Source organism: Tauraco erythrolophus, chromosome 2, assembly GCF_009769465.1.
Source record: "Tauraco erythrolophus isolate bTauEry1 chromosome 2, bTauEry1.pri, whole genome shotgun sequence".
Lineage (NCBI taxonomy): Eukaryota > Metazoa > Chordata > Aves > Musophagiformes > Musophagidae > Tauraco > Tauraco erythrolophus.
The window spans coordinates 11035742-11057270 of NC_141466.1; the positions used below are offsets into that span (position 1 = coordinate 11035742).

The window sequence follows — 21529 nt, forward strand, 5'->3', positions numbered from 1 at the left end:
TGATTCAGTACATTCACCTGCTAGTTCTTGCTTCCAGTGGGCTTGGGTTGGATCCAGGCATATTATGGATAGTGAGGAGGACGTGAACCATGCCTATATTAAATCAGGCAGGCTAACGGAGCTGATCTAGAGTTCCTCTACCACTTGCCACTTCAGAAAATGCAGCATCTTGGGTCTATCCCTGCGCTTACTTGTTTAGCTAGTCTGGTTTGGTGTATGTTCTCACCATATTGCGCGAGACTGAATTGCTTCAGTCACTGCTTTGAGAAAAGAGAGGGAAGAGCGAAGCTTGACAATGGCAACCAAGCAGATGGCAAAGGAGGAGAAAGCTCATGAGCGCACAGTGCTGGGCAGGGTGAATAAGTACAGCATGGGGAACGCAGTAAAAGTGTCCCTCCCACACTTTTAAGTGGCAAATTGCAGCTGTTGTCTTACGAAAGACAGTGGAATACCTTTGCGACCTTTACCAGCACCTCACAAAGAGAAGTGCAGATTGCATTGCTGCTCCTCTTCTTGGTGAGTGAGAACAAAAATCCCCCACCAACTATCGTGGCTTTTTAATAGACTGTATAAACATTTAGGCTGGATTCTGAGCACATGCAAATTTAACGCTGGCAGCGCTCTGTGAGTTATTTGCTTCCTGACACGAGCTGTAACTAGAAGCAGAATCAATCCCTTAACCTTTATGAGATGTTTATTCTGCCTAAACCAACTCCCATTAAAAACAATGCAGAGGCTCTAATTGAAAACCTCGTGCTAGCCTAGTGTGTGCCTTCTGATCATGACACTTCTGTTCTCAAATAAAAGACAGGAATATTGACTCTCCTGACTATTCCCTCAGCATATGCACAGATGCAGGTGCACACATACAGGCACATCCATGGACATCTTTCCAGGGAATGTCAGCAGCGGTGCTGCTGGGCTGTCACAGGGACAAGGAAAGACTCTTCTTCTCTAGCACCCCTGCCAGAGCCCAGCCTAAGGAACATCGTTTTCCTCCTCATTGGCTGAATAGACTTTCCAGCCTAGTGATACACATCATATGAACAGCCAAAAAGTTTTCACCTGTACACAACTGAAAAGGGAAGGGTCCATATAACATTCTAGTGTAGTTTTAACAGTTCAGGCCCAACAGAAAGAGAAGAGGGTCCTCTACCAAGATTCCCATGCTTTTTTTTTTTTTTTTTAATTCAGTGTTTGATTTAACCTACATAAAACACAATTTTGTTTTCCGTGATCAACAGACCATAAGAACAGCAGGAGAAGAGATGGAGTTTTCAGACAAACCAAAGGGCTTTGTGTGGCTTGAAACAAAACTTCTTCTGTCTGGGGCTATCAATATCCTTTTTACCTATATTTTAAGACAATTTCAAAGTGAAAATACTTCAAGAACATATCAAGACTTTTAATTCTTGCTTGTGTCTATGTGAATTTTTGTGTATGCAATGTGAATGTGTATATACAGATATAGATATGAATGTGTAGGGGAGAAGGGAGAGATGACTAAATGTCATTATATTTTATATTATTTTATATTATTTTTATTTTTTTATTTGGATATTTATATTTTCTAAAATATTGTTATATTTTCTCATCAAAATTATGAATTGTGTTAATATTTTGTGAACAATTTTAACCGCCACCCTGCACTTTTGGTAGGTTTACAGTTTTCTGACACCTTTGTCAAGTGTTACATACACTGATAGTCAAAATGGTTGTTTTAGCAGATCGTGGGCATAGACTGGGTAAAGGAGCTTTTCCAGCTCTCGAACTACAGCTATAGGCTTAGGGGGTTCCAGGGGATGAAATGCATAAGCCAGAGAAGGCTTATGTAGGAGTTAGGGTTTATGAGATGGAAGGTTCTTCTTCTGAATAAGCTCCCTTATATGCATACTGAAATTTCTGTGGCTGATCTCTTTCAGACAAGATGTGTCCAAGGTCTCTGTGGGCTTCCAGATGAAAAACACAGGCTCTTTTTGATGCACACAGTGGTAAACATAGTCAGTCAGGGAACCAGGGTGGAAGGCTTGATGAGCAAGTTCCATAGATAAATAACTTATTTTTCAATAAATTATGCAAGACTTCAGAAAGGATTATGGATGGACTTTCATAATGCTTGGTGGTCTTTTAGTGGTAGCTATGGTTAGAATCCTCCTGTTTTACATAATCAATGAAGCATGGAAATATAAGAAAAGACTACTCTTTTGATTAATCTATTTTATCTGGACTCAGGTGTGATTTATAATGGGGAAGAAATGAACTTCTCTGCTCACTGGTTAGATGGGAAATGATGTGATTTCAGAAGGAGGTGAATAGCAGCCTGTCCTCATCTCAAAAGGGTACAATGTACATTTTCTTTAGCCGCCAGCCAGATCCTGGCAAATAGGAATAAGACCCCCCCACTCCAATTGCTCCATACCTAGTGCTTTTAAACTCCATAAAGCTTGGGGAGACTTGTGTTCATCAGAGTATCCAGACACAATTGTAAAAGAAAGCCTATTTGAAATCTCCACAATTTTCACATCCATGGAATGACGGAGCCCACTGTGACCTCTAAGAGACCACGCAATCATAATATACGTCACCACTTGTTACATTATTTCCTGAAGTATACTTAACTCAGGGTTAGTAATGTAACAGCTTACTTGTTGTAAGACATACATTTGAAAGAAGCTGAGGGTTTAAAGAACGATTAGTATTTCAGTGCAATCAATACTGAGATGAAAGAATGTGGCACCCAGTCATGGAAGAGAATAAGCATTTTCAAATCATAGGGATTTTGGAGGCTGTTAGCAGAAATAAACAATGCCAAAAGAGAAAAGGAAACATTTTTGTCCACAATCTCACCAGAGGAACTTGTTTTTATATTTACCTGTTCCTCAAAGTAACTTTGGTCTTTTCTTAGGAAATAATATATGACCTAAGCAGCCATGTGGATGTTCTCTTGCTGACAACTCAATCCTACTGATAAATTCTTAGACCACTTGACGCTTCCCCTCCATGGATAACTTCATTTAAGTTGTTTCAATTCTAAAGCCAGGGCCTTGGGCTTAAAAATGCTTGTCCAGGACATAGCATGAGTTATAAATTCTATCCTCTAGTACAGAATTCTACTCTTGCTTCTAATACATCCTCAACTCTGAAACTCATTAATTGCTTGACTCTTCATAAAACATAAACATAAAAGACGAATGTGTGACTTCATTTTGGACTGCAAAACAGAAGCCGGCTTTTTGTAATATACCAAATTGTGTAATTTATTTACCTTTCCTGCCTTCAAGATCTTGTCTATTAGATTTTCTGACATCTGTGGCCATCATGCCCAGCACAAGCAGGTCTCGGTTGATTATTTTCAGTTCTGTGTTACACTAAAACTTTCTGGAGTTTTCATCCATCGTGTATTTGCTAAATACATGCACTTAATGTCTTCTGACTCCCATGTTAAATAAATATCCTTTGGTCCCACTTGGTTTTATTTTGGAGGGGGAATTTTTCACTCAGCAGTGTAACATAACGTAAAATAAAACCAGCAACTCCTCATTCAGCGGCATAGAAAAAAGTGAAATTAATTATGAACATTCTAGGAAAAGGAAACAAGGTTATGAAACACTTGCCGACGCTGGTGTTTGTAATCTTCATGAATAAGCAATGCAATAACGCAGGGCAAGTGTGCGTGGGAGGCATGCTCTGAAGAAACTGGCTGTTTTCCTCTCTCTGGCCAGTTGAGCTGTTACGAATAAAAAATGTTGTTGCTAAAGAAACCTGTAATAAATCCTGTTGGGAGTATTACATGTGCTGATAACATACATAAACTTTGTAAACATATTAAAGTGTCAGGTTTTAGTAGCTCTGGTTCATAAGGATGTTTGTAAATGTTAGTCGAGAAATGCAATGGAAATCTTGTTCCACCAGCTGGCTGCTCCTACGTTTCTGATTCACTCCAGAGCCTTCTCCTCTTCTTTACCCTTGAAACAGAACCTCACTTTGCAGGGGAGATGAGGAAAAAGGACTCAAGCCTACAGTTACTGCTGTAATTTCCCACCGCAATTCCCACCAGAGAAGCTGCACACCTGGTGAATTGTTTGGAGAGAAGTGAGGTTGGATAAGCTGATGATTGAGAAAGAAATTATACTCTTCTGAACATCCCTGCTTTGTGTAGCAATGCCCTCCGTCTGAGTACAGTTGGCAGCCCGGAGTGAGGCATCCAAGTTGCCTTTTAGTAGGGGGGAAGAGTTGAGTGCCTCCGAAAGGGATTGACAAAACCTAGCATGCAGAACAACGGATTCTCAACCTACTCAAGGGGAAATGCTGGGAACAGAAAATATCTCAAATCTTGGCTGTCCAGGTGGTTTAGGTGTCCTGGCACTGCTACCCAGCCCTGCAAGCCAATATGTTCTTTAACAAAAGAAAGGAGGACTCAACTCTGTCCTTTTGAAACACATCAAGAAGAGGGCGGCAGCTTTGCTACCCTTAATGTATCCAAAACATCAGTAGCTCAAATATTCAGCCAGGAGTTAGAAATCTAGGTTAAATTAATTCTTCAATCTAGCATGGCTCTAACCCATGTTGATCTGCGCTAACAAACTGACTTTTTATTGCCTGGATTTGCATGCGATCTCAGGTCAGTTGGTTGCAACCATTTTAGTTAGCACAGAAGAGGCAAGGGCTCAGGGACCCAGGTACAGGAGCAGACGTGTACGTGCAACTATATTGCAGTTTCAGTAAGTGATCACCTGCAGAGTCCTGTGCTCCCTGTGGAAGGACTTTGTATTGTTATTTTTATCATTTGTTATTATTTTGCCTTATTATAAGATCATTACAATCTTGCCTTTTTTATCCATGGTTTCTTTAAGAGAAAATCTCAAAATCTCAGCAGAAGGACCTGAGCTCAGAAGTCTCGCATGCCAGCTCATGACATGGATGCTCAATGTCACGAGCTGAAGTCTCGTGTAAGACACACCAAAACATCTGAGAAATGCCCATATGCCAAGGGGAAAGTGGCAATTAAGCAGGGCTTTGAAGGTGGGGGACTCAGGTGTTTAAATCCTGCCCCAGACACACCTTAGGCACCTAAGTCCTGTTCTTGGATCCGAGCCTTGCTGCGTCTGCCCTCGTGCTTTACAGGAAGCCGCAGGAATCACACATCGTTGCTATTCCAACACCCGTCAATGAGCTCCTGTTTTATTTTACAGTGCCCCAAAATCTGCTTTACCCTGCAGGAAATATCAAACGTCTGAAATCCCATCTAAGACCTTTCAAGTTTAAACATGAAACGTGTCAGGATGTAAAACTGACACACAATAAGAAGCTTGAAAGGATAACGTTTATAGCAGTGTGCTACCAGAACTTGGTGCAGAACTGTGGTTTGGGCTTTTACTTTAATTTAGAAGTGTCACTATATGCATTTCTTTATGTTCTTCTCCCTAATTACTCTGTTGTGTGGAGCCGAAGCATCGGCGCAAGGCCGGGGGAGCTGCGTGGAGCAGGCGGGAGCTCGGTGCCACCGTCCGAGCCAAAGGCAAGATTTTCCTTCACAGCTCTCCCGGTTCAGCTCCAGTCCCCACAGCTGAGTTCTTGCCTAGCAGCTCTGGAGGGACATAAGTTTTTTGGCTCCTTTGCTTCAGCGGGGGCAATTTTTGATCACGCAAGTAAACGCTAACATTTTTAAAAGCATGGTCTATAGCTCATAATCTGGAAATCGAAACACAAAAAATGTTTATTGGTCAGCTACTGTATAACCGTAGTACAGCCGTTCCTTCTTTTTAAGTAGTGTTGCTTATTGGACTGCTCACTGCTAACAACAAACACAGGGTTAAAGTAATCATTAATAAAATCGGTTGGATTTTATTATGACAAAATGTCTAATAAGTAATTGTTCTGTCATTGCCAGGAGCTCAGTTATTCAATTATTTTAAAAAGAGTTGTAACTCTTCTCTTCTTTTTTTATTTTGAGAGCCTTAACATGTTTTGCATGAATAAATATTCCCTGAATATTTTTATCTGCGGCATTGTTTGTGGTAATAGCAGACAGACAGACTTTTGTATAAAAACGTACATGGTTTCAGCTGCCTTTTGTCATCTGATAAGATTGCTTTGTTCAGAATTATTCTGGTAAAAAATTGGCAAAGTGATTTTGAGTAGTTCAGATTCCAAAATTAGAAATGAGACAAAAATATTATTTTTTCATTGGCTTTTATATCTCCTCCACCAGGCTTTTCACTTTAATTTAATTTCAAGAGCAGAAGAGATAATTTACTGTTGGGGAAAAAACTTCATAAGAACCTCCATAGTTTTAACGGATGATTTTTCCTAGTAGTCACTGCCTATAAATGACTGAATATGAAATTACAGATAGCGTATTAACGTTAGCAATAAACAGCAGTGGTCAAGCCAGCACACTAGGTTTGTTAACCAGAAAGCACAATGAGCACGCTAAGCGAGAGATAATGAGTAAGTCTGATTTTTAAGTCCTAGCTCGGATTTTATTAGGCATAATTTCCACTATCTTCAGTGAAGAATTTACAGCAAGAAACAGCAGCAGACTGGGGATTTGCAAAGGCTTGATAGACTAACAACAAAGCTTAAAAGAAGAAATTAATCTTAGGGTTAACTTTATGGACTTCAGTTGGCTCAATAGGTGACAGTAGTCAAATAGGTGCTCTTTTCACGTACTTAGGAAAGAGATTGCCTCCAATGCAGGCTACATATCATAGTTTTGAAAGGTACAGAGCATTGTTTTTTCCTATATAGGGGTCCTACATATTTGGATCATGCGATTTTGCAAGTGCTCTAGCATAGGAATTGTTCCAAACTCAAAATGTTTCCCGAGGTCCTGCAGAAAAAAAACCTCTCCAGCTCCAGTGAAGTCCATGGGACTTTCTCCACTGAAAGCAAAGGAGGTAGATCGAAGCTCTAAAACCATCTCATTAGTAATAGCGGTATTTTATTCCGGTATTTATTCCGGTATTTATTATCTGCAAAGAGATACAGGACTTTTTGTGTATTTGCTGATACACCGTCCTACATCAACGGCTTTGAGAAGTTGTGGTAATATACGTATTTACAGTTTAACAGAAGTTTTATATATTATAAGAAATGTCTTCAGCAGCTGAAAAAAACAAAACTTGAAACAATCACCCTTTCAGATGTCAGGTATGAAATGGGAACTGGCCTGTAATGTCCTTTAGTCTCTTGGAGTAATAACACATACCGTTCCACATGCAGCTGGTATGCTTCAAGCACAGATCTACATTCGCACAGAGTTATAAAAAAAACCCAACGCAAACAGGCTATTCTGGTAATGCTTCTAATGCTTTCAGCAATGGGTAGTGATTTTCTAATATTTAATTATTTAAGATACTGCTACGATGACATATATTCACGGTTTATGAAAATACGACGAAACAGTTCTCTGTCCGCTTTTGTTTCTAATGACTGCAACAGGAATTTTAGTCTATTTCGAAACAAACAGGAGCTCATCCAAAAATGAGAAATACAGTTTCATTGCAGAAAAGATGCACTTGTCACCAGCAAAGTATTTACCCTGACAATACTAATATGAAAACATTACAGAAAAAAAAAATTATCGGCGGCCTACAAATACTTTACAAGAGAACTAACATTGAATAATTTAATCCCGCCCAAGGACAGATTCAGCTAACTCAATGGCTAACTTCTGCTTTAAATTATTGCACTCAGGTATTAAATTATTTCTTTTTAAAAAACTTGGTAACAACACCTATATTATATATAGAATATGTAGCATTACCATCTGTGCCATGCCAACCCTAAACATACAAGTAGATATCAGTAATATATATGTTGATGGTGAACTATTAAAAAAAAAAAATTACTTCCAAAATGCAGTGTTATTTTGATTAATAATGTAATTTCTCTTTCCTTGTTGACATTTTACCTCCATGTAAAAAACACCCTCCACGTAAACAACACCCTCCACAAGGATATAAAAAAGATGAAGACATAATTTTACCAGTTTGTGTTTTGTCAGTTCTCTCCTGTTTTGTTTTATTTTATATAGCTATGTTTTCTATCGGGCTGTTACGCATCTGCTTAATTTTGAATGCGCAACTAGCTGCATGCAAACCGAGCCAGAACAACAGAGTGTTTGCAGGGTGGAGCCCTCCACTCGTGACTGTGACCAGAAGCAGATGCTGGAAGGCCTGCAGTCCCGCGTCAACAGAGGAACCAACAGAGGAGCGACCGACGGAATGGCCGACGGAATGACCGCAGGGTAACGTGCAGTTACAGCCAAAGGCAGGAGGCAATTGCCGACATCAGATACCGATGGGCTACCAATAACATACATCACGGTAGCTTGACATCCAAATCGCAGTTCCGCTAAGTCATACTGATAGTTTTACTCTGACGGTTTTACTCCCAGATGCAGGAGTTGTGGTATAAATGCAGAATTTTCTATTACTTTGCTTATTCTAGCTATTTCCGAAAGTTGTCCATGGCTCGCTGGTTGTCCACCGGGTCACGACAAATGGCCCATCGGTCATTCACAGACCCCTAGCAAGTAATACTTCACGTCCCATCAGTCAAAAGGTCAATGAGGAAGGTGCACAACTGGCACTACAGAGTTTTGAGGGCTGGCGGTGGCCTGCAAAGCGAAAATGTTTTTTAACTATTGATTTAATCCTACTTTTTTCCTGAGCAACTGTAATCATTAGCAGATACATATAACTTCTTATGTATTGGTATGTTACTCTATGTTCAGATGCATATTAGTCTCTCTTGTAGGACTCAAACACGCAACTTCAATTGTTAATCTTAACTGCTCTTATCAGAGTACAAACAAATCTATTTGTTAATGATATGTTTGCTTTTGAACTTTTATTGATCTTATCTGCTACGTCTAATTATGGACCAAATCCTCTCCACTCCATAGTGGACTTCAGAGGAGTTTTTCCTCTGCACAGCCAACTACGCACTTATTACTGATTATGAGACAGAGATTCAGGATGCTCAAACTAGAAATTTCAGACGGAGTTTGGGAGTGAAAAGACTGCAGATCAGACTTTTCTCCTAGTAAAGATTGCTTTGGCAATAGGTACAAAACAAGCGATGGTTCAGAACCAGGTCCGTCTGGTGGGATAAATTAACAAAGAAACTTCAATTTATACCGGCTGAGAGTCTGGCCTGGCATATTCTGAATTAGTCATTTCAGGCTTCGTTATTCCTTTGTCTTCAAATATGGGAGTCTCCAATATAATGCATAGAATGAGGGACTCAGATATTAAACAAAATGAAGTAACACGGCCTCGCTGACTGCTTGGTGGCAAGTGGTTTGTACTGCATTTAAAAATACATAGGTTAAATGGAAATTTGAAAACATTTCCCTAGCAATGGGTTTGGGACTTATGCTTAAAGGAGACTATCCGGGCCAAAGAAACAGAAATCCAGAGAAAGCTTTCCGTATAATAGATGATTTTGACAGGTGTCTTCTTTATCCGCACACTATCACTTTTTTTTTCAGGTTCCAGTATTCACTAATAACGATTCACAAATTTTTAGAGTCAAAACAAGCAGTGCAGGTGGTGACAGTAACCTCTTTTATAATAACTTTCATAAACGTTTGTGCTCTAATTTTTGCTTTGCTCTATTAGAATAACCACTCGTTGCACCAAAGAGTGTTTTACAACCAGCCCGATTTGAAGACCTCAGCCAGCAGACGACAAACACCATGCCCAGGTGAGGCTTTCTGGCGGTTAGTTGTCTTCACTGCCAACATAACGAGCCAGATTTCCATCCTGACTCTTTCCAGCCATGATTTTTCAGCCACTTCGTTCTACTGTGAATTTAACTTGCCTCTCGCATTTTAACCAGAAAACTTTGAGCAAGCGCTCAGGACCTTCCCCGCCTTGTACCTACCAGCTGATTACTCGCAGCCGACACTTCCACCTCTACTTCCCGAAAACTGCGCTGCCGAACGGGAGCCCTGAGGCAGCCCCAGGCGGGACGGTGCCCGCAGGCGGGGGGCTCGCCGCACGCACACGCCGCGGCCCCGCTGCTGGGAAATCGCTTCTTCCCTGCGCCCACCCAGCCGCGGGAGCGGCGGCGGGCAGGAGGGCGGCTTGCCTTCCCCCGCCGGAAAGGCGGTCCCGGGAGGGGGGCAGCGGCCGTGCCGGGCTGTGCCGAGTCGAACCGAGCGGAGCCGAGCACCTGCCGCCGCGGGCTGCCCGCCGCGGCACAGGACAGCAGAGGTCGCCGCCGGCCCGGCTCTGGCGCGGCGCGGCGCGCACCAGGTGCCGGGGCAAGGACGGGCGGAGGGGTCCGCACCTCGACCCTCGTCCCACGGCGGGGTCCTACCCCCCCCGCCCCTGCTGTGCCCCCCTCCACCCGCGTCCGACGGGGTGCCCCCACGGGAAGGTGGGGGGGGTGTGGAGGGGAGGAGGGGAGACAGCTTGTGGGCCCGCGGCTGCCAGGGGTTAAAGGAGTGGGTGGGAAGCGATGGAGGCTGCGGAGCCCTCCCTTGCCAAGGATAATAAATCGGATGCCCTGACATGTTTTACTTAGCCCTTAGTGCTCCCTCGCTGCGCGGCCGCTGGGATCGGAGGGCTGGAGCCCCGGTCTCTCTCGTCCTCGGCTCCGCTTTAGGGGCACTTTAGGTGAATCAAACCTTGTGTGCGGGAAGCAAACTGTACAAAGGAGGCTTTCAAGGGCTAGCCGTGCCAAGCAGGGGAAGGGAGGGAGGGCTGAGCGAAAAAAAATTAGAATAATAGTAAGCCCCTCGTCCCCTCCCCAAGGAAGTGTCTCAGTTACTTCTTGCTGATTAAATGCAGGCTGCCGCGTTTTATGACATTTCCTCGGCATCTGCAGCTGTCAGGGAAAGAGGACAGGCATGATCAGCCCCTCGGTGGTAGGTGCGCAGAAAATGCCTCCCCAGAAACGCCGACGGGTCCGATGCTGGCGAGGTGGCGAGGCGGGATCGGGGGCACGCCCCTGTGGCCCCCGCTGCCGCATCCCGCCGCCGTCGGCGGCTCTTTGCGGCGCCTCGGCGGGGCTCTGCCCGGCGGCCCTGCCGCCGCAATCAGCGCGGGAGTCACCGCGGACCCGGGTCCTCGGAGCTGCCCGGTGCTGCCGGTCACGCCGGAGCCAGAGCCCGCCCGCCCGTCGCAGCTCCCCGCGACCTGGACAGCGCCTTCCCGGGGGGGAGACTCGCTTGCGCCTGACTTTTCTTCCTGCCTCCATGCCGGGGGGCTCGCCTCGCCTCTGCTCTCCCACATCTCCTCCTCCGGACAGCAGCGCCCATGGAGTCGCTGCCAGCACTCCTCAGTACTTCCCTTCGCCTCTCGGCTTCCTCCTGCCGCCACCCCGGACATTGGTTAGAGGCTGGCTAAATCAGAAGGGACGAACTCCCTTCATCCCATGGGATTTAAAAAAAAAACCCAAAACAATCAAAAGATCAGGAGCCACAGCCCTGGGGCACTGCCGATGGATGACCCAGGGGCTTCCCGGACGGTGCCACCGAGGTGACTGGTGTCAAGTGGAGGCTAGAGCCAGCGGCCGGGTAGCGCCGCGACACCCCAGCCCCCTGCTCCGCATCGCCGGGCGCCAGGCTTAACCTACAGCGATAATCTGTATAGCTGGTTCTTGGGCTGGGAGCTTCTTGACCGAGGTGGAGAAAAGGCGCCTACGGCATCACGGCAAAAAGTTACCTGTCGTGTCATCGCGCTTTCCCTTTAGGAAGTGCTAAGAGCTAAGACAGGACGTTCCCCTTTTCCCAAACATTGAAATACAGAGGAGCAGAAGCAAGTCTTCCCGGAGCCAGCTCTGCTCATCCCGGTGAGGTGAGAGAGAAAAGCAGAAAGAGATCAAAAACCGCCTTCAGCCCTCCAATTCAATGAAACTGTTTGCAGATCCGCTCGGCCGCGCCGCGGGAGCGGGACTCACTTCGTAGCCCACTCGCAAAGGCACCGGGAGCGGACGGGAACCTCCCGGACAGGTGAACAGCACAACGAGAGGAAGCAGAAGTTATCAAAGTATAAATCTCTTCGCACTTACTTCTTCCCTGTCGCCGTACCCTGGAGGCGTGCTGGCTGCCAATGTATTCCATAAAGTTCAAAGTGATAAAAAAACAAGAAATCAGTCGCAATTGCATAGTAACCCTTTGAGAGTTCGACTTCTCCTTTTCGTTCTTTTTTTCTTTCCTTTAAAAAGAAAACAATAAACCGGGGTGGTAGGCGGCAAGGGATGAACACAGCAGCAGAAATACCTGCACTGAGATCCAAAGCTGGCCTTGGCCGGGTAGATGGCTTTTGCCTTTTTTCTCCTTTTTTTTTTTTTCTTCCTTTTTTTTTTTTCTTTTTCCTTTTTTCCTTCCCCTCCGCTTTTCCTATTGCACTTTCGAACCGTCCGCCCCGCTACCTGCCGCAAACCTCAGAGGGGAGTCAGCAGCGGAGAGGAGCCGAGCAGCCGCCGCCGGGGTCCATGCCGGGCCGGTGGCCGGCAGCATGATGTGGGGGTGCCGGGATGCGTGCGGCTGTGCGCGCCCGTGTGTGCGCCGGGCGGGCGAGGTGCCGACAGGACGGATGGATGGATGGCGGTGGGAGAGGAGTGTGCGAGGGCGGGAGCGGCGGGGGGGCAGGAGGAGGACCCAGCCCCGCCGCCGCCGCTCCGGAGCAGCCGCGCTCTGCGCCGCGGGCACCGCCAGCCGCCGGGCGCAGGTGGGCCGGGCCCCCCCGGCTCTCCCGCCCGCCGACCAGGAGCCCCCGGGCTTCATGCGGGAGCTGCTCCGGAGCGGGGCCCCGGGGGAGAGGCCCCGGGGCGGGGCGGGGCGGGAGGAGGCGAGCCCCAGAGCCCCGGCACGGCGCGGGGAGGCTCCCTGCGCCCGGCCGAGCCCCCTCGGGGAATCAGCGCCCGAGCATCCTCCAGCGGCGGGGCCGGGGCTCCGCGCCGGTCCCGCGGCTGCGCTGCCCCCCGCGGTGGAGCGGGGCGGGCCCGGGGCCGGGGCTGGCGGCGGGGCTCCGTAGCCACTCCGGCAGCCCCCGCCCGGAGGGCTCCGCTCGCCGCTCCTCCGCCGCCGGCCTCCGCGAGGATGCCGCTGCCCCCCACCCCAGCCCCTCCGTGGGCAGGCGCCCCCCCACTCGCCGGCAGGACGGGGCGATGTGCTCGGCCCCTTCCCCGCGGAGGGGGACACAGGGCAGCGCCCTCCTCCTGCCTGAATCTGCCCCCCGCATCCCTGCCCAAAATAGAGACGGCGAGACGGGAGAAGGGTCCTCTCCTTCCTCTCGGGATTTTCCCCCTTGTTGCCTTTTCCCCGTGGGACAGGCATTCTCCGGGGTGACTTCCCCGGCGGGACGGGGCAGCGCAAAGCCTCGTGTCCCGTCGGGGCCAGGGGCCGTCCCCGCGGGGGCTGGCAGCGGGGGAGACGCAGAGCTGGGCCGCGGGCCGGGGCCGAGCCGAGCCGCAGCGCCCGGGAGTGCCCGCAGCCGCCCCCTCGCCGCCGGCGGGATCCGCACCGGAGCCCCGGCAGCGAAGGCGCAGCTCCGCTGCACCTCGGCGAGGCACGGCCGCTTGTTTGACAGAAGGGTATCGCGTTTCCTTTCTCCGGCAAGGGTTTCATTTGGGGGCAAAGGAGAGGGATAGAGAGAGGGAGGGAGAGGGCTAGAGAGAGGGAGGTGAGGCTGATTCAGGAGAAAACCCTTTCTTGCTTCGATTCTTATCTCAGCGTCTCTCGCTGGGATGTGAGAGAAAGCCGGATAAAACGAGGCTGATCGCATCAGGAACCACAGTGGTGCGAGGAGCAGCCACTCTATTTGTAACTGTTTTCCTCAGGCTCTCCCCCCGCTGCCCCTCTCAGAGCTGTTAAATATCTGTACCATAAAATGTGGGGGATTTAAAGGTCTGTGGGAGGCTCCCTTTGAAAAGGACTCTGGGGAAAGTCTTTCTAATCCAGGATACTTGAGCCGGATGGGGTGGGATTGCCAGAGAGGCATAAAATAAAAGTCATTCAGCAGACAAGCCGAGGGGCTACGCCGACGCAAAGAAAGCGCATTCGCCTCGGTGTTTTGGTTTGTTTTGTTGGAGATTGAGACTTCTCATGTGCTAGTGCCTGTGTGGAAATTTCTGAGCAAGCTGGGCGAGTGGCATAAATAAACAAGGCTGCAGAGAAAGGATGGGACACGCGTGTGAGCCAACCTGCAGTCAGCCAGCCAGCTCTCTGGAGCAGCATTAGCACCAGTGGGCAGAGGAAGCATGTCAAAAAATAAACGCTCGGCGAGAAACATAAGGAAAACATTAAACAAACGGGGAGTGCACTCCCTCTCCTCGCCCTGACGAAGCATGGCTGAGAAACTCCACTCGCTGCCTCTTCAGCCTCTTCCCTTCTATGTGTCTCTGCTACAGCAGGGATGTGTGGGGCAGATGTATTGGGAGACAGTCCCGGGCACCCCGTGGATCACCCAAGGGCCTCAGCAAAACCGACTTGTGCAATGTGTGCTGAGCCAGGGCCAGGCAGCAGGGCAGGGTATGCATGAGTGACCAGCGGCGTGGGGTGTGTGGGGGGGAAGGTCACTTATTTGCTGTGGAAGAGGGGCAGAGGCATAGACCCGGGGGAAAACAAAAGCTAAGCCTTGACTTGAGATGGGATCTGAAAAGAGGCAGGGCGAGAGGACGCCGGAAAGCCAGGCTACCCCCCTAAACCAGCTCCGTTGGGAGGAAAAAACACCCGACAACAATAACAAACCGAACCCATAAACGGTTTCTGCCGTTCTGCGATAAAAGGAGAAGATTTATATTGCTGAAATGTGTGGAAGGAGCTTGTTCCAGAGCAAAACTCTGGCATGTAATTCTCTGTTTATGTCGCTCATCCCGATGAGATATTGGTGGCAAAGTTCAGGCTGACATCAGCCCCGGGGAGGCAGAGCCAGTGGGGCCGCACAGCTGCGCGCGGGCCTGCAGTCGGTGGCCGGCCAGCGTCGGGGGGGATTGGGCTCCCAAAAAAGTCTCCTCTCGCCAGGCCGGGGGACAAGAGGAGCCAGCAGCAGTGAGCAGGGCGGAGGGAGCTGAACATCGTATTTCCTTGCAACTGAAACGGATGAATCAGAAACAGCTCCCAGAGTGGTTTCTTGCACCTCTCTACTTTGGGGTTTATTAAAGAGGATGGGGAGAGGGAGAATGGCTGATGGTCTGTATTGTTGCAGGAAAGTCAAAGATGCCTGAGCCCTCTCTTTTACTGAATTACATTAAAAGCAGCAGCAGGAGACTGTAAAATCAACTAGCTGGTGTGATTTTTTTGTTGTTGTTTGTTTGTTTTTTTGTTTTTTTAAAGAAACTAATCAAAGATGAAGAATGTGTAGTGGTTTCACTATTGCAATTCCTGCCCAGCAGTTTCTCTGTGCAACTTTCCATAGTTAGAAAATGTTAATTTCAGTTTTCAGAATAGCTAACAAATTGCGGAAAAAAGGAGGTGGGCTCAAGATGCTCAGATTATATTCAAAAAGAGATAATAATGTTCAATTAATACCTGATATTATGCTTGCTTAAAATGGCACTCTAGTCATAAAAACTAGCCATGTGAACAGGACAGCTGAATGCTAACCCTTTGTCATTCTTCTCTAGACTGGAAATAGTTTGTGTAAGTGAACAAAGGGGTCACTAATTTGCCTTTTCAACTTGGGAAACACAGTAAAGAAATAAAGGCCTTAGATTTCCTCTGATACATAACTTGAAAATGAAGCATACTGTGTCCAACGCAATATCTGGATTTTTCGGGTGCTGCTCAGGGGGTGAATGGCGTAGGTCAGACTTCACCACCAAGGAGGTATCCACAGTAGCATCCCCACAGTCCTGGGTCAGTAATGTCCGCTGAAGGGAGGAGGATTAGAGGACTGGAGCGGTCATCCTGAGTAAAGGTTGCACAATCTGACACATTTACTATTTGTTAAACACCAACGATATTCTTGGCACTGCACAGAACCCCAAATCATGACAGTCTTTGCCCCAGATTTCTTCTTTTTCTGTGTAAACTAAGAAGCAGGCACAGAGTGGGCATGCAGAGAGGCACAAATATCTAAGAAATTACCCAAAACACATGCACACACACTATTGTAAATATGTAAGTAGGGGTGTGCGTGTCTGTATTACTATTCTTTTCCATATTTCCAAATCTGACAGTTGTTACATTTCTCCGTGTTTCCTACCATAACCCAGTTGTGCTTTAGTCATGTTCAGTTTAGGAGGTTAATCTTCTGTAACATCATGAGCGTTCTTGAAAGCTGTTAATATCACAAACAGAAGATTATAATTGCATAGTCTAAATAAACTGAAAGAAGTGAGTGATGGGAAATGCTTTACTCACAGTAAGTGGAACCTATGTTCACTTTTTAAAAAATAAACTGGTTCCTAAAGATCCAGTCTTTAGCGTCTTTATACTTCAGATATTTAAAAGACGTAATGACAGAACATTAACAGCATGTGCAGTAGGGAACAATCCTACACTGGCAACAAATAGACTAGATGACCTAATTGGTTTTTCCCATCTCTGACTTGTGCAATTCTGTCATTAGAATAAAATCCCAGTGTAATCCAAGTCTGCAGGATCAGGCCTTAAATTTGCATGTTGGTCTGAACTATCCCTCAGCCTGGGCCAGGTCCAAAGCCTGCTGCTGTCAGCTTGACCCTTCATCAGCCTGAGAGAGGTTTGGATCTGGTCTTTTGGGTCATATTGGAAGAGAGTTGAATTGTTGTTTTATTCTACGTAGGAAAAAAAAAAACATATTTGTGGGAAAAAAACATGGGCAAATTGTGCAGTACAAGCCTTCCAGATGCAGTTCAGTTAAAAAAGTCCAACAGGAAGGCCTCAAAATGAAACTGAGAACTTTTTGGCACAGAGGAAGCTTTAGCAGTTAATACAAGGATGATCAAACCTTGCTAAGTCATTGTTTCCCTGTATTCATCTATCTGTGGGTCATCTCTTGGACCTGTGATCAGATTGTAAATCCTTTGGGATGCAGACCAACTTTTTGTTCTGTGTTTGCAGAATCTGTGCCCAGAGCAACTGTATCTACAATAAAAAATCTCAGCATTGCCATGGAAGTATCTTTGTATTTTAAGTGTAAATACTCAACTTAGAACAGAAGTTATTAACATAAAAATGTATACTAAGTTGAAAAAAAAAGCCTTTAGTCTAAACTAACTGTAACCACCCAGAAGGCAGAACCAGAATAACTGTGCTGGTTTAAATTCATGCATCAGTTTGCCCAAGTATATTTCTCCTGTGGTGACAGTCCATAAGGTAGAACTACAACTGAGTAAAGCTGAAGGATGTGAGTAAACCACAACAAAGGTTTCACAGGACTCTGACACATCCATTTGTCTAGGCATTGACTTCTCTATGATTTGTGTCTTTGGGAGGGCAATTCACAACACCTAAGTTAGGAGCTGTTTTCTCACTTTGGCAGTTTCCTGTGAATTTCTGTGGTGGTCATGCCAGCCTGAGTAGATGTCACACTTCCCCAAGGGAGTTGCTCATTCCTACTTCTTGGGCTGTGCTGATCAAGAGCATTAGCAGTCGTACACTGGATTAGGGAAATATTGGGCTGAAAAAAATAAATTCTGGAAAAAAAAAATTATTTCCAGCAGATTCAGTTCCCTGATCTGGTTGATCATGAGGAAGCGGGAATGAAAAGCCTGACACGTGAAACGATGAGGGCAGGGAGTGTCTCAAAGGGGTCAGCAAAGCAATCTCACTACTGAAGGTGAAATTACAGATGAAGGGTCCCTTGGAAAGGCGAGGAGCAGAGAAGCAGCCTGTTTCTTAATGTGTGTGCTCACACCCCGGCACGGGTGATGGGCGTGATGTCTGGTGTGCATGCAGAGGAACAGGTGGGCATAAAGGATGATGGACCATGGTGTGGATGGAGTTCACGTGCTGCAGTTCCAGCTGTCCGCAGCAACCTCATCCCATTGGCAGCAAGTCCTGGAGCAGTTCAGCCCGGGTCACCTGAAGGCCTAAGAGGTACTACAGGGCTGGTAGCAGCTGTGCTCCAATGAGGGACTGGGCAGGCACAGAGTGTGCAAGGATGGAGTGCCCTGCCCTGTGCCGGCAGGGAAGGGCAGCAGGAATCTGGCTGAGCTACACAAATGGGTCTTGGGCCCCATGTTAATAAATACAGTAAAACAGCAGCGCTGCCTCTCCTAAGCAAGCCACCAGGGTTGGCACAGGAGGAAAAGTTGTTCTACTGTCCATACTTTGTGGCACTTAATTAGAATTTTGTCAGGTGAAGACAACTATTGTGAGATTTAACATGTTACAAGAGGTGGGGCTTCACTAAATATTAGTAAATAGCTATTCTCTGAGATATTTCAGTAACATATGATTGTATTAGGCAGATAATGCTGAGCAATCAAGAAGCACTTCTGTACTCAAATGCTCTGGTTGCTTATATTTCAAGATGTAAACTGAAGGTCCTGAAAGACTGCAAAATTGTAGTCCTTGAAGAAGGATGTTCTCTGATTAACATTGGTCCACCGGAGACAAGGTCCTCTGTTGAGAAGAACTTTTAAGCACAAGGTGATGTCAGTTCCTATGCCTGGAAAGCACGAAGCAGGTGCATATGTTGTATTGACACCATCAGAACTTAAATAAGCCCTTGCACTTGTCTGAAGAGGCACATCTTCTTCAGTCAAAACCTTGCCATTTCTGTGTACCTTCCAGTGTATTTCTGACCACTCTTCCTGACTGGAAAGAACCGCTCTGCATTTTAATACAGGACCTAGTTCTTTGTCATATGGGGCTGATGGTTGATAGGGGAACAACAATGATTTAGTGATGTGGCACTTCTGCTAAGCTAATATCAACATTTACTACACTGAACAAGCTGCAAACCAGGCATCAGAGCTACAACTCGAAAGCCAAGATTTAATGAAATAAATAGTGGCGTCTTCAACCTAGGAGTAACAATTCTTATATTTTAGGCATATGAAACTTCTTATATTTTAGGCATACGACTTTGCAAATGACATCAAACACTCAACAGTTAGGTGCCTAAACTCCCCAAATAAACTGTGGGAAGAGGTGCACCCCTCCAGACTGCTATGAGAATGGACATTCATCCTGAACTGAAAGCTAACAGGAGTTGGCAGTAAGGAAACACCCAGCCCAGCTGGGGTTTTCTGCCTAGCTGGATATCTGCTGTGCCTCAGCTAGCCAGCCTCCTCCATCAGTGGAGAGGTTCGGATCCTTTCTTTCAAAGAATCAAATTGTTTTTCTCTTTTCATTCAGAATCCCTTTTAGTATAAAAGCACAATGGCAACAAAACTTGGCCAGAGTGTGGACTATGCTCCATGTGTACCTCCAGTGTGAATGTGATTCAGAGTGCAGTGGCACCCCGCACCCAAGGCTCCTGGTCAGGGGATTCTTCAGCCGGGGTCACTCCACAGGCTGCTGCTGCAGCCACGCCACCGTGTAGCAAAGGAGACCAGATTCTTGTTGTCAGACCATGAGAAGGAACTGATTTTAAGACACATGAAGGGAAGTCTTAATTCCTGTCTCTCTCTTTTTTTTTTTTTTTTTTCTTAAAGATTCCTTGCACATTTCACATGAAATGGAAATTTATGAGCAGAAGCTGGTATCTCCTGGCTGCATATACCCTAACCACTAAGCAAAGGCATTATGATTACCATTTCTTTTTTTCTGTCCCTGTTTTATAAAGAAACTATAGTGCACTGCTTGCTGAGAGGGATCTGGTCCCGCTGCTGGCTGGATCTAGCTCCTGGGAGAGTTTAGCTCTGCTACGCTCAGCTTTGGTCCACAAGCTGCTCACCCAGACTCCTGCCTGGGCTGGCTCTGGTTCTCTGCAGGGGCTGAACTCCGAGGCGCATTCACCCCAAACAAGGAAGGACGCCGGGAATTTAATTAAGTGCTTCCAGGCTAAGCTGCTGCTGAAGATGATTCTTAGATCGCAGCTTTCTACATAGCCTTCAAAGTCCTTGTTTGGATCAAACTTCTCGTACCAACATGCTTTAATATGCCTGCAGAGTTACATATAGTAATAACATTCAGGACATTGCAGGGAAGAGCTTCACGGTTTCTTACATGATGCTGTCCCGTCAACCTGCCAACTAAAAGTGAAATAAAATCTCCGACTGCTTAATTTCTTAGTTATTTATCTTTAATAGTTAACTGTTTGAAAGGGTTTTAGTACCCATAAGATTTGCAAAAAGGCGTCTAAAGTAGCATTTCGTAGCAAGACTTAATGATCATCATGAAGAAATTGTATCTTCCTGGATAAAACATTTATTTATAACGTGTGGAGTTAAGAGTGTTTTTTATCTGCAACAGTAGCTTCCACAGTTGTTACTGGCAGGCTATTTAACAGAACCCAGGCTGTTTAACCGTGGGGTATGGCTATAAAGAGCACATGTATATGTATTTCAGGAACTAGAAAGCTAATTTTGTAATATGGAGTCAAGCAGGGCATATGGTAGATAGCAGTCCCCTTTCACATTCTAACACAGGATTGAGATTTCTTAACAAAGGCAATAGAGTTGCAAAACAGCATGACTTTGTTGCAGTTAGTAATTAATGAGGTGCTAAAAGTGCCTAAACAGAGGATCCCAGACAGAGAATGCATGACTCAAGAGGATAAGAAGCCCCCATCATTTCAAACAACAGTGTCATTTAAATAAACAAGCAGCAAGTCGCTGGTGTGTGGGGTGGGGAGGCTGCACTGGGAAGGCTGCAGCAGCATGCACGTCTGCCAGCGCTTTTCTGCCTGTGAGAAACCAGTTGTGCTTTACCAAATGCAGCCGGAGCCTTAAAGTGTGAAGCATTTATTTAATCCATTACTGGGGGGTGGGTGGGGGGAGTCACACACTCTTTGCTGCTGCCGTTTTTCTAGTGGCGTGTTAGTGATTTCTACTTATAATCAAACAGCAGTGAGCCCTGAAGGCTGTTACCAGCTACACACTATGCAGGATGGAGTCTACCTGGCAGGCTTCCCCCCCCCCCTTCCCCCCCGCTCTGTAAAAGACATAATTTCCGTGTTTTCAGATGAGATATAAATAATTTGGTTTATTCTTTTTTTTTTTTTTTTTCCTTTTTGTATTTTAACAAGCATGGGAGATTTTATGTCATTTAGCACAGCACTCCAGGATTATTATTTTTTTCAAGCAAAACCAATTCCAGTTCCAATATTATATGAAAACAGCAAAGGTTTATAAAGTGTTTGTCCTGTAATGTTTACTTTCTTTCCAATCAAACATTTATAAATAGATTGAGAGAAATGTGGCAAAGCACCAAAATCATCCACTAAACTATTTCATAAGAAACTATAATGTGAAAGGGGAATAAAGAAGCACTTTTAGAAGTGATGTTTGTTAGTGAATTCTTTTTCGTGTAGGGGGATATGATGCAATATGTCATGTTGACCCTTTGGAGTCTATGGCACAGTAATCCAAATTTATTCCTGGAGGGACTGCAGTGCAGTACATGAGTTGTAGTCAGATTGAATTTATCTACACATTTATGCAGCTAAAAAGATGCTAGTTTTGTTGGTTTGTT

At 46.1% G+C, this 21529-nt stretch overlaps 1 protein-coding gene across 1 annotated transcript in view; it reads right to left on the bottom strand.

Moving 5' to 3' along the window:
* Nucleotides 1–12124, bottom strand: part of RSPO3 (R-spondin 3) — a 61643-nt gene extending 49519 nt beyond the window's left edge. Inside the window, exon 1 of the mRNA XM_086632091.1 lies at nt 12028–12124. Coding sequence (XP_086488217.1) covers nt 12028–12124 — 97 coding nt within the window. The remainder of the gene's footprint in view (nt 1–12027) is intronic.
* Between the last annotated feature and the right edge of the window lie 9405 nt (nt 12125–21529).